Source organism: Numida meleagris, chromosome 25 (genome assembly GCF_002078875.1).
Source record: "Numida meleagris isolate 19003 breed g44 Domestic line chromosome 25, NumMel1.0, whole genome shotgun sequence".
Lineage (NCBI taxonomy): Eukaryota > Metazoa > Chordata > Aves > Galliformes > Numididae > Numida > Numida meleagris.
Window position 1 is genome coordinate 3416744 of NC_034433.1, and position 12295 is coordinate 3429038.

Sequence of the window (12295 nt, forward strand, 5' to 3'; positions counted from 1 at the left end):
CAGCAATGGGCAGTGCTGGGCATCAATGGGCAGCAATGGGAGTCAATGGGCAGCAATGGGCAGTGCTGGGCATCAATGGGCAGCAGTGGGAGTCAGTAGGCAGCAACAGGCAGTGGTGAACAGTGCTGGGTAGATCTGGGCATCAATGGGCAGCACTGGGAAGTGTTGGGCAGCAGTGGGCATCAATGGGCAGTGATGAGCAGCAATGGGTAGTGCTGGGCATCAGTGGGAGTCAATGGGCAGCGTTGGGTAGTGCTGGCCATCAACAGACATCAGTGGGCAGTGATTGGCAGTGCTCAGCATCCATGAGCAGCGCTGGGAGGTGCTGGGCATCAATGGGCATCAATGGGCATCAATGGGCATCAATGGCATCAGTGGGCAGTGCTGGGCAGCGTTGCTGCTGCCGCCAGTGAGCACAGGGACAGGACCACCCTTGGCACCGCCTCATTAACCCCCCGTGTCTGAATGAATGTTATTGGTGTCAAATTAACTCCAGCGCGTCTGATCCTCCCTGGGCTTTGCACGCCCCAAGAATTGAGATTTCTAATAAATCCAAGCTCCCGAGCTTCATTTGCCAGCGCTGCCTTCCACGGGGCAGGTTCACAGGGGAACGTGGTTCTGTAATTATTGCACAGGGCTTGGTATTAATCGCACCTATCAAAGATGCAGAACACGGCTAGGACCTCATTAAAGACTGTCATCGTGCTAATTAGGTAGGTCTCATACTTAATAACGGGGAACTATTTCATGGCAGTTCCATGAAAAAAGAGGAGAAAAAGCCATTATCATTTCAGGAAAAGTCCCTGGAGAAGTGAAATGGTAATTCACAAATCCTCCCCCCATCTATTAGCAAATCCTGCTCCGGAGACAAAAAGGGGTAGGGCGTCTGGCTCGGCTGATATCCTTATTGTCTGAGTGCCTCTTAAGGAATATTAATTAAATATATTCTTTTTCTCCCAAGAACGTGGAGATGCAGCTACACTGACTTGCGATTTTCAAGTGGCTGTTTGAAGCCTGGATCACACTCAAGTTGTCACTGTGAACACCCCGGAAAATCCTATTGCAATGCAAAATTCCCTTTGGAGGTACACTCAGGGGGCAGAGAGGGCAGAAATGCAGCAGGGGCAGCGCTGGGCGTGGGGTCAGCTGCCTGCACAGCCAAGGAAAGGGGGGAATTTGGTTGTTGGTGCCGGAAAGAGCTGTTGTGCTGCGTTCTGCTGTTTTGTGTTCTTGCTGCTTATAGGAAGCTCCTTCTCTTTGCTGGTGGGAAAGGACTGAGGGGGACTGGGGGGGGGTGTGTCTGTAATAAACAGGATGGGTTAGTGCTAAATAAAAGGCTTCAAAAGCAGCTTTTCAGCACTCAGAGAAATGGGAGGCAAAACAATCAGACCTAAAGCCCGTAAGGAAGGAAAACAAAAGCTGCTTGCAACTCAGGTTCCTGAAAAAGTGCTGAGCAGAGCTGTCAGATGCTGACCCGCTCTTCTCTCCTTGTATGGGCAGAAGCAGGGCTTGCCTTGTGCCTATATTTAATTTCTGAGGGGGAAAATATTTCTCCCTCCATGCCTCTGCTCCACCGGCCTGTGCGTCCAAGGGAGCTGACAGAGGACTAGAGCTGCACGTTTGAAAAAACAACACTGCTGCTCGCGCTCCTAAACTTGGAGTGAGCAGAACAGGTTTTTGCAACCCAACACCACGGCACGCAGCCATGCACTGAGCCCTGCAGCCCCTCAGGACGTGTCCCCAGTGGGATGGGACCTGCAGGCACATGCATGACCCCAGCCCCAAGCCCCCACGTTGGGGTTCGGGTTGGGGGGCTGAGGCTGACACGCATGGGGTGGACACTGGCACCACGACACAGAGCGCTCCGTGTAGGGACGATGCTGCTTTATTGGTTGCTCTTGGAGAGCGGGATGCTGAAGAACTTGGTTCTTTCAGGGCGGGGGTTTGTACACCACAGCATAAGAAACAAAACGATAACAAAGGTCTCTTGCAAAATTGTGTCACAGTGCAACGATAACAAGAAACATCCGTGGCAACGCTGCGTCTCGGAGTGACCCCTGGGAGAAGAGAGCGGGGAAAGAGGCAAAGCTGCTGCAAGTGGCCAATGCCACAGCAATCCCAGCAAGGATCCCATCCTGCTGCTCTGTCTGCAGGGGAAGGAGTGCACTGTGGGTGCAGTGGAGATGCAGCTTGGGTGGAAAAAACAGCTGGAACGAGCAGAGCTGGGATCCAACACCTGCGCTGGGCGACCGTCCGAGTATTGCCGTCTTCTGAATGCAGAATTTCCCTTCCTTTCACAGAAGTCCTCTGGGGTCACTGTTGGAATTGCCAGGCTCGTAACCCAGTTTTAAGTGCACGCAAGCAGGAGAAGATTTTTCTTAAAAAATTATATATATATTTGCACACTCATACACACACGCACACAGTGAACTTTGTGCTGCAGCTGTTTCAACCCGAGGTGACCTGAATCTGCTGTCACGAGCCGGGCTCCGGGAGCTGGCTCACCCCAAACGCTGCCAAAGATGCCAATGGTTTTCACAGACAGCCCCTGAGGACTCTGCATGGGGCTGAGCCAGCAGAGATGCCGTGTGCTGATGGCCAAAGCCACAGCTCACTCCACAGGGACCTCTGCCTGCTCGGTCCTGGCAGGGAACAGCACGTGGCCTCAGCCCCCGGTGGGGAAGATGCCTGGGGGAGCCTGGGGCACCGACCAACTCAGACCCAAACAGCTGTATTGATATCAAACCCAGACTGGGTGTAGTCTATGGTATCATGGACTTTCTTGGTGCCCATTTTAGGTTTCTCGATATGGCTTTCCACTTTTGGGCACCTCTCCGCTTTGCTGTGATGGTTCTGGATGTTGCCGTGAAGTGGGAAGTAAAAAGTCCCCTTGAGTTTGTTTGTCTTTTTGGGTCTCTTGGAAATCTCGGGCTGCTTGTCTTCAGGTGGCAGCCAGCAAGGCTTCTCCTTGAGAAGCCGATCCCGGTCTGGCCGGACGCTCCTCAGGAACTTCTTGAAGATGTTGGCTGTGAGAGAGAACTTCCTGCAGAGCTCCTGGGACCTGCCAGCAGACAGCGATGCTTCGCTCTTCTCCCCCTTCTTGTCCAGCTCCGGCAGGTCCAACCAGTTCCCAACCAGGTCTGCGAAGATGTTATCCCCCAGGACCAGGGGCTGCCGGTTTCTGCTCTGGGACATGAGGGAGGACGTCCAGTCACGGCTGTCATCGCACACCGGCCACCCCCCGGCCGTGCCCTGGCTGCTGCGCTCAGACGTCCTGGGATGCGCACGCTCTGTTCTGTCTGGAGCTGGGGAAGGTCCCTTGGTGCGGGAGCTGTCCTGGCCGCAGGAGCTCCTGGAGGAGGAAGAGGAGGAGGAAGAGGGGATGACTCCGAGGTGGCCGCTTTCTGGGAGCGAGGTGGGACGGTGAGATGCCGGCTGTGGCACAGTGCACGTGAAGGATGAGGGGCTGCAGCCCCCAGCCCCTGCCCGGCCCTGCGGCCGCTCCTCCGGCCCCGCCGTGCCGCCCCGGCAGCGCTGGTGCTGCTCAGGGATGGGGCTTCGACCCCCGGAGATCTCCAGCTGCTCCAGAGCTGCTTGGACCTGGAGCAGCTTTAGCTCCTGCAGCGCGCCCATCATGCAGTTCATCTGCTGGTGCAGCCCGTCGCCCACCTCCTTCATGGACAGCTGCGGGGAAGAAGCAGGCACCGGTCAGAGACTGGGAGCCGAGAGCAGGAACGCCGCCCCAAAAAGCAGCAGAGCTCCCTCCCCTGCCCTCCCCTCATCCGAACGCTGCACGGAACGGCCATCGGATACGTCTCAAATTCCCCAGGGCTCTTAAAGCGTTTAAAAATAAGCTGGACCCTCCAGAAATAAGAGGAGCTGACAGAAGAAGTGGGGTGTTTTGACCTGACAACAAAAACAAAGCGTTGGGAGATGGCAGGGATCGCCTGGCAGAGCCCCAAGGCGCGGAGCTGGGAGCAGCCCGGCCGCCCGCAGCTGGAGCCTGAGCTGCTGCTTTTGTTCCCTCCTCGCTGTGCAGCAAACAAACGGAAATCGGGAGTGGGAATAATGAGGGGACCGCGCCTTCCCCTGAGAACTGTTCCTTTACCCAAAGTGCCACGCTAAATGAAATCCTAGCGAGGATCACACATTGCTACATTACACCTATTCGGGTCCGAATTCTCTCCTTACAGGCACTTCTCACTGGAGGACAAAGAAGTGTCAACGCACTTGAAATTTTGGAGGAAACGTCAAACAAACTCCAAACTCATTTCCAGGAAGACGGCAACCCCTTGGATTCCCACGCTAAGAACATTAGCAGCAGCTCTGCCTCATCCCTGAAATTTGCTACGAGGAATTAACTTCCCACGTTAGGCTTGAAAAACTCAAGTCATTTTTTCGGAGCTTCTACATTCCCGTCTTCTTTTGCTCTGTTGCTTTCTCTTTAGGTAGGATCTGGATCACATTCCCAGAGCTGTGCCATAAAACAAATGGGCGACGCTTTCCAACAGCTGCCACTGAGGGGAGGGGATGGGAAGGAGAGGGAGAGCAGCAGGGGACGGGGCTGGAGGTGCAGACGTTGCATCCATGCAAGGTGTTTTGCAGAGGAGATTAGCGCTGTCTAGGAAAAGCTTTAGCCTACGCTGTCAGAAACAAACTCTTTTAAAGGCTCACTGCATTTTTTTTCTGTGCAGCCATAGGTCTTGTAAGCTTAAGGTGAAGAAGGACAGCTGTATCTTCTGTTCAGCTTCACCATCTCCAGCTTTACCTTTTCGCCTCTCCTTCATTTTTGCTAAATGAATTCAATTCTTTGCTCTATTTCCATTTCTGCACCCAGGTCTGAGCTTTACACCAGAGCAGCCATCTAAAGCTTTGCTCCTCTGTGACAACCCAAGCCCAAAAGCAGCAAGCTCCACACCAGTTTCTGACCACCAACCTCTGCCTGCACTTCACAACCCAGAGCCAAAACCGAGCCAGCAGACTGCGCTGATTTTTCAAAGCCTCCCTCCCAAGAAATGCACTCGTCACTCAGGTCGAACACGCTGCCTGTGAAGACCCAGAGAAGCTCCTACCCTCCCGATTATGCCATCAAGTGTCCCCAACTATCCCATTTTTCAACGCCAGCAAACAAACCTCTACTTCTGCAGATATGCAAATAGTGCCCCACTTCCAGCCTAGCAGCTCTCGGGTTACCAGCACAAAAGCTGAGGCCATATGTTCTACAAGCCTCAGACGAAACTATCACCTTACCTCTCCAGATTTGCTGTAATGCTTCTCGTCCTAACCTTTCTCGCCTTATTAATGGAAGTCTGTTTTATCTGGGGCTTTGCAAAAAGCTGGATTTGGAGCTGGGCTGGCCCCCCATTGGCTGCCTCTCATCAAATCCCCTGCAGGCACCGCGGCGCTGAGTGACAAGGGTCCTTGGTAATGACTGGGCTGATCAAACCCCAGCATATGCTGGTCGGCTCCACTGCTCACCTCATTGATTCAATTAACTCCCCCGTGATGGGTGGTATCATTACAATGCATGCCTCATTCGGCAAGGCTTTATTAAGCATTAATATTTCATGGGCAGCATTTGTCATCCGCGTGATCGTTTCTCGCAGATGGACTCATCCCCCCCCCCCCCNACAGAGAGGAGAACCCTCGGATTTCTTCCCACCAGCCTCCCTCCTCCTGCTGCGTGGGAGCAAACTGCCTGCTGCTCCCGCTTTGAGATGAAGGGGGACAGGCCCGAAAGAAAAAAAAACGAGAAAAGAGGAAGGAAAAAAAATTGCCGGCGAGTAGGCCCCCCCCCCCCCCCCAGGACGGGGTCTGAGCCCCAGAGCCCCGTTCCAACACCTCCCCTATTGCTGGGAAGTGAACCCAAGCAAATGAGCCAGCACCAGCCCGGGGAGTGTGAGCCCCTGGAAAAGCAGCGCTGCCCTTTCCCTCTACAGAGATGCTCCCCCATGAAGGATGCTGAGGTTTGGATGCTGATTTTGGGGATGGCTGCAGTGTCCCCCCTGGGAAAAGGAATTGATCCCACTTTCACCAAAAGGGTTGCAAAGGCCTCGAGACTTTTAACTCTGCTTGCAAATGCTGCTGAAGCTTCAGGGTGTGGAAGCTGGAGAGATGACAAACCCCAGTCCAACAGAAGCCTGCAGTGTCTTCTGCTGCTCATGGTGTGGGATCAGCCTTGAACGAAACCCAGCCCAAGTGAAGTCACCGACTGCAGATCAGTTTGCGGGGCCTTGGATTCCAGCCACTTGTAATTACTCTGCGGTAATTAAAAGTACGCACCCTGGCGAAAGAACTCCAGGGAGAAAAGTTCCTTCCCTCGTGTGTAAGAGCATTCCCTCCCCTCTGCCAAGAGGATCTCACACCTCTCCCAAGTTCCCACTCTGCTCTCCAGGCTTTAAGCAGTGACAGCAGGAACGCCGCTCCCAGAACAGAGAGCACGGCGCTGGCCACGGGGAGAGGTTAAGCAACCTGGAAGGAACTGAAGTGCAACTCGAGACAGAGTGTGAGCGTGGCACAAACCCCAGCGAGCCCTCACCTGGCACAGAGCGAGCCCCTGACTGCGCTCACAGAGGTTATGCAAGTGGCTTTACGTAACCCGGCCACCGTGGGCATCAGGAGATGTTCTGTCTTGTGTGCCTGTGAGCTGCAAATCCCAGCCTGCTGCTGGAGCAACCCATCGCCCCGTGCTGGAGAGAGCAGGGAAGGGGCTGCAAAGCTTCACCTCTGCTTCCAGCAAAAGACAGATGGGAACTACAGCAGCTCACGGGTGTTCAAATTCGTCAGTTAGAGCCGGATGCCTCAAACTGCATCCCCAAATCCATTATTTCTGAGCATTTCCCTGAAAAATTGGCATGGAAGAGCTTTACGCCCAGAGCGACCACAACTGGTTTACACAGCTTATAAATCAACGAATCTTCCCTGACTAATTAACACCGCAAGAAGACAACTCGCCCCAAGGAGCCCTCTCACACGCGCTGGCACTTTAACAAATTCAAACCCAAATACCTGAGACGTGCGAACAAGGGAGATGTCAGTCGCTGCTCCCCACCCCACGGATTCCTTTTTAAACTCATTTGGGGGAGGCAGGTTTTCCTATTAGCATCTAAATCCAGCGAGTGTCCGCTCAGTCCCCCCGTGCAGTCGCTTGCCCAGGGCTGCAGCTGAGGCGGAACCGGGGCAGGAGAGCTCTGAGCAGGGCTGTGTAATGAGGAGGAAGACAGATGTCCAGCTCTGAGGTAAAAGCAATGCAACAGGAGGAAGCTATCGCCGAGAGGACAGGAAAGAGCACATGGCAAATCGCAGCTCTTAATAATAGGGGCTGACAGGCAACAGAACCAGACAGAAACAATTGGTATTTAGAGGGGGTGACCTAATGGAGACCAAAATTATTTTAGAAGTGCTGAGCTGATCACACCGTTTCCGTTTCTCTTTGGGTCACTGTGATTAATCTTCAGCAAGCTGGAAGTGTCCCAGCTCAGGTCCGCGGTGCTGCACGGTGCGGGGAGCTTCCCTCCAGCTCTGCTCTCTGGATGCCACGGCCTGCAGCGCTCCGCCTGCCCCTGAATTTCATTGCAAGCATTTCAAGTCCTCTCAGCCTCTTTTCCTTCCAGAGTAAATTAGGGTGTTAACCGTGAGCATGCATCTGAAAGAGGAAGGATGCTGAAACTTTACCAAAGGTTTTCCCAGTAGGTTAAGCAGATCTCGAGCAGATGTTACCCGTGGAAGACACGGTTCACAGCACTTAGTTAACTGTCTTCCTTACCCTGCTTCTTTCCGTTCAATTCCAGCTGCTGTTTGTAATGGCAGTTTTCAGCCCAGCAGTCTGCCTGCACTGGGGTATCATAAACATTCCTGAATATGTGCAGATGTGATTTAAAAAATACAAAAATCCAACGCCATCGTCTTCAGGAGTCCTCCCTGGAAGCAAGAGGACCAGGCACAGGACTGTCTTTCTCTCCCCAAGGTTGGATGCGATAGGAAATCTGCTGCTGAGCTTTGTGCCCTCCCTCAAGGCAACACCAAGGAGGGATTCTGCCCTAACCACCCAAGTGCCATCCCCAGCAGCGATGGAATGGCCGCCTGGAAGGGACCGAGCTCTCGGAAGCCACAAATAACTCTGGGATTCCACCTGCTGACATTGCTGCCCACGACCCCAGCCCTTGGTGCCCGTCACCGACGCCTGCTGCAGGCCACGAGGGCTGCTCCTTCTGGAACAGCACTAACGAAGGAACAGAGAATCCTCTTCCAGTGTGACACAGTCACCGGAATAGGACCCAGCGTGAGATTGTAAAAAATAATTGGTTGTAATTTTCACACAGAACAAATGTTCTATTCCCGTAAGATATTCATAGCAAGAAGCACTGCCTACCTGGGTGTAAATTAATAGAAGGAGGGAGTCGGACTCTCCATCAAACTCAATAATTTGATGCATTTATAATGAAAGTGAAACGAGGACATTCAGAAGTTCAAATCAGAGGCTGTTTTTTTATTTTTTGTTTTAAATATCTACCCTAATACTTCTTCTAGGAAAAAAATACCACCAAAAAAAAACAACAGAAAGACCAAAAAAGATGAAGGTGTTCAGATCCAAGCTGAAGCTCCGGCCAACCTGGCTGTGACCCCTCACTTGACTGCCGTGCAAACCCCAAGTGCAAGATATATCCGTGCCATGGACGTACCAGCCCCTAGCCAGATATGGCAAGTGATTTATTCTTCTGATTGCGGAGGAGCCTGAAAATCCCAATCCGGCTGTACTGTGTTGATGTTACTACGTAAAAACGCAAACAATCTCTGTGTCAGAAAGTTTACAGAGGTAATGCCATCTGCAGCATGAGACGTGCAAATGAAATTCCGGAAGGGCCGCATACTGCTGGCTCCAGTTCAGCTTTCCATCTACCAGGACCCTTATGTTCTTGGCAGGGCTGCTCTCAAGGAGTTCTCCCAGTCTGTACACACATCTGGGATGGCCCCGACCCAAGTGCAACACCTCACACTTGGCTTTGTTGAACCTCGTGAGGTTCACATGGACCCACCTTTCGAGTTCGTCAAGGTCCCTCTGACGGCATCCCTTCCTCCTGTGCCGTATCAACTGCACACTCAGCTTGGAACACGGGACCTCAGAAAGCCTGACGCCCAAAGCTTTTCATGTAGAGAAGTATTTACAGGGATGGGAAAAACTAAGAAGCAAAGAAGAGTTGGAAAACCCATCCAGCTGCAGCACTGGGATCAGTTTAGGACCAAGCTGACCTGGAGGAACTGACAGAGCACCCGGTGCCACAGGAAGGAGACACTTGCAGACAGAAAAGAGGAGCAGCCCTGCAGAGCCCCACCCCAGCACCACAGACACCACCAGGGCACCTTTAGAAACATGAAGGTTGGAAGGACCACTAAAGCCATCGAGTGCAACCATCACCCCGCGCCTGTGACCGCTCTAGACCGTGTCATTCCATGTAACATCCACCCTTTTCTTGGTGACTCCACCACCTCCCTGGGCAGCCTGTTCCAATGCATCACGACTCTTTCTAAGAAGAAACGTTTCTTAATATCCAACCTGAACCTCTCCTGGCACGACTTGAGGCCGTCACCTCCCATGGACAGACATCCAGACGCCAGTGTCCTTCCCTGTGCCCAGCTGGTTGTTGCTGCCCATGCCCCAGCTAAATGCCTGTACATTGCTGCCGACAGAGATAACACTCAGCAACTCAGAAAGCTGAGATATTTCTCTGCCTCAGGAAGATCTCTGCAGACTCAGAGTCTGGCTGCTAGTCTTTTGGTATTTAGTTTAATTGCATTAATGGAAGTTGCGTAAGTGCTGTGGCAGGTTTCATGACTGCCATATGAAGGACGGATGCCAGAAGGAGTGGCAGAGCATGATGATGCACTCCATGCCAGCCCTACAAACCAGAAGAGGTGAACGAGGTCCCTGTATCTTACACGCAGAGGCTGAGGGGCAGTGAGCTGACCCAGCGGGTGCTGAGCTGCTCCCGAGGTTGGTGCCAGCGCTGGGATGAGGACATGGTGTCAGGAATGGATGCGGCTCCACGCCAGGCTCACGTGTGGCTGTGATGAATGGCTGTGTCAGCTGAGCCGCGCCTGGCTTCACAGCGCCTGCGAGTGGAAGCTTCTGAATGAATCCCAATCAAAGGGACACCACACATGCCAGAAACTATCGGCTTACAATGGAAAACATGCAACAGGAATACGAGCGCCCTCATTGACTGAAAGGGGCCAAATTTATCTTTCGGGAGCTGCTGTGAGAGGCCTGGGGGGGACATTCCCAGAGCCTGACACCGAGGCTGGTGTGTGCATGCCCGGACCCATGCTGCTCTGTGCCCTGTCTGGCAAAGCGCAGCGCGAGCTCAGCACACAGCTGTGCTGGGATGCCCGGGCACAGCAGCCTCAGCCAGGCACACGGTCACTTAAATACGGTCTTAAGACACAAAACAGGAACTAAAGAAAGAAAAATCAGAGCTGGAATCCTCGAATCCCACACTGATGGGGGATAGAGTTGCACTTGAAGATAACCTTTCCTTGTGAACTGGGAGCGGGGCCAACATCTGCTCATTTCAAAAAAAAACAAAACAAAACAAAACAAAAAACCAAAAAACCTCCTCAAAACCAGCCAACAGCAGCGATGGATGAAACTGGAGCAAACTCCTGCAGGTCAGGAGGCCTCACACCTCTGCACTGAGCTGCCCAGCCCCAGCAAGGCTGGCTCCTCTGGGGGTGCAGCACCCCCCCAGCACCCCCTCCCCTGCCCCTATCTCCTCCTGCACACACCGCAGATCCCTGGTTCTGAACTCAGGACGATGCCCTGGAACCAGGCTCCCATTTAGCTGCGCAGGGGGCAGCTGTCGTCTCTTTTTTTTTTTTTGCAGCGCAAACAAACCGAGTCCTTCCCACACGATTCTTGGTTCTGGTGCATTTAGTGTCTAGAGGCATGACCTGCCACGTAATGAAGAAAGTGGCAGGAAGGCAGGGTCAGGAGGCTCCGTTCCCACTCGCCATTCAGCGCAGATGGCCCCAGCTGTCTCTTGCGCTGCTTGCCGGTCTTTAAAGAAACATTAATCTATTTTAATTCCAGGCTATCTTGACAGTATTGATTTTTAAAAGCTGAGGATATCACTTACAGTCATTTTAATTAATACAGACCTCCTACCTTCAGTAAATCGCAGCTGACTGGCATTGCTGCGGACAGCAGCGCTTTCAGAGCAGCCCGGCACGGCCGCAGCACGGAGCTGGGGATCTCTGGCTGAAATAAGTTTTCAAAGCGACAATAATTTGGCTAACAAAATGCCGCTCAGAGAACGAGACGCCTTTATTATGAAGACAAAAAAACAGGGTTAGCGGCCTTCTTCTAGGCATATTCTTTGGAATCTGCTCATGTTATCCACCTCACCTTCCAGCTTGCTCAGATTTTAACATCTCCCAGCTTGCAATGTGCTGAGGCTCCGGTGCTGCCCGCAGCACGGCTGCAGCTCGGCACGTCTCGGTATTGACTCCGCGGTGTTGCTTATACACGAATCGCTTCCTGTAGCGCAGGAAGGATGGGAACACCGCGGGTCAGCCCCTGGTACAAAACTCTTAGCGAGCAAAAAACACCGGCTGAAATCACCATCCTGTGAACTCCTAAACCAGAAACTTCACCCACCCGTTCCGTTTTGCCTTGTCTTCCCCTTTTGTTCTCGTTATCTATTTACCGGAACGGTGCATTACTCCCCAGGCAAATCTCCGAGGAGGATTCCTGTAACGCTGCGCTTCTCCCCGCTGCTCCATCCCCAGCAAAGCCCCGCGCACCAACAATGCCCCGGCTCGCGGACAAGCCCCAGCAAGTTCTGGCAGCGAGGTTACAACCCGAGCCCGAGCGAGAAAACAGCGCTGACTTACGACAAAGGCTTTCCTATTAAAGTAGGGGTATTTTTCCAAACCTCTGAGGGCTGGCAACTGCGCGCTCTCTTTACATCATTTTGATTCCTGCGAACTTACTCTCATCGCGGCTTCCCACAAACGCTTCTTTGATTCCCCATCGTCGCTGACAGCCGTTTCTTTTCCTTTTCAAAACACCCGCTCGCCCCTCGCCCTGCCGGCTGCAGCCAGCCCCGCCGCCCCCCGCCCGCTGCCCCCTACCAGCTCCTGCTTCAGCCGCCGCAGGTGGTGCTCCATGGCCGGGCTCAGCGCTGCCCCTCCATGCGCCGCGCCGCGCTCCGCCTGCACACAGCGGGGAGGGGAGGAGAAGGGAGAAGAAGGGAGGGGGGTCCCGGCGCTGCCCGCCCCGCGGGGCGGCCCCAGCCCG

The 12295-nt window shown here is 53.4% G+C and overlaps 1 protein-coding gene and 1 long non-coding RNA gene across 3 annotated transcripts; both read right to left on the bottom strand.

Moving 5' to 3' along the window:
* Nucleotides 1870-12287, bottom strand: FAM212B (family with sequence similarity 212 member B). Of its 2 annotated transcripts, none has more exons than XM_021377419.1 (2): nucleotides 12130-12287; nucleotides 1870-3684 (listed from the first exon to the last, which is right to left on the bottom strand). In XM_021377419.1, the coding sequence occupies exons 1-2, from the start codon at nucleotides 12163-12165 to the stop codon at nucleotides 2716-2718; spliced, it is 1005 nt and encodes a 334-aa protein (XP_021233094.1). In that variant the 5' UTR covers nucleotides 12166-12287; the 3' UTR covers nucleotides 1870-2715. The 2 variants fall into 2 exon arrangements, with proteins under 2 accessions (XP_021233094.1, XP_021233093.1); XM_021377418.1 differs by lacking the exon at nucleotides 12130-12287 and adding an exon at nucleotides 11703-12117.
* Nucleotides 10862-11703, bottom strand: LOC110388296. Its single transcript, XR_002432845.1, has 2 exons — nucleotides 11162-11703; nucleotides 10862-11053 (listed from the first exon to the last, which is right to left on the bottom strand). It is a non-coding gene; the product is annotated as an uncharacterized LOC110388296 (long non-coding RNA).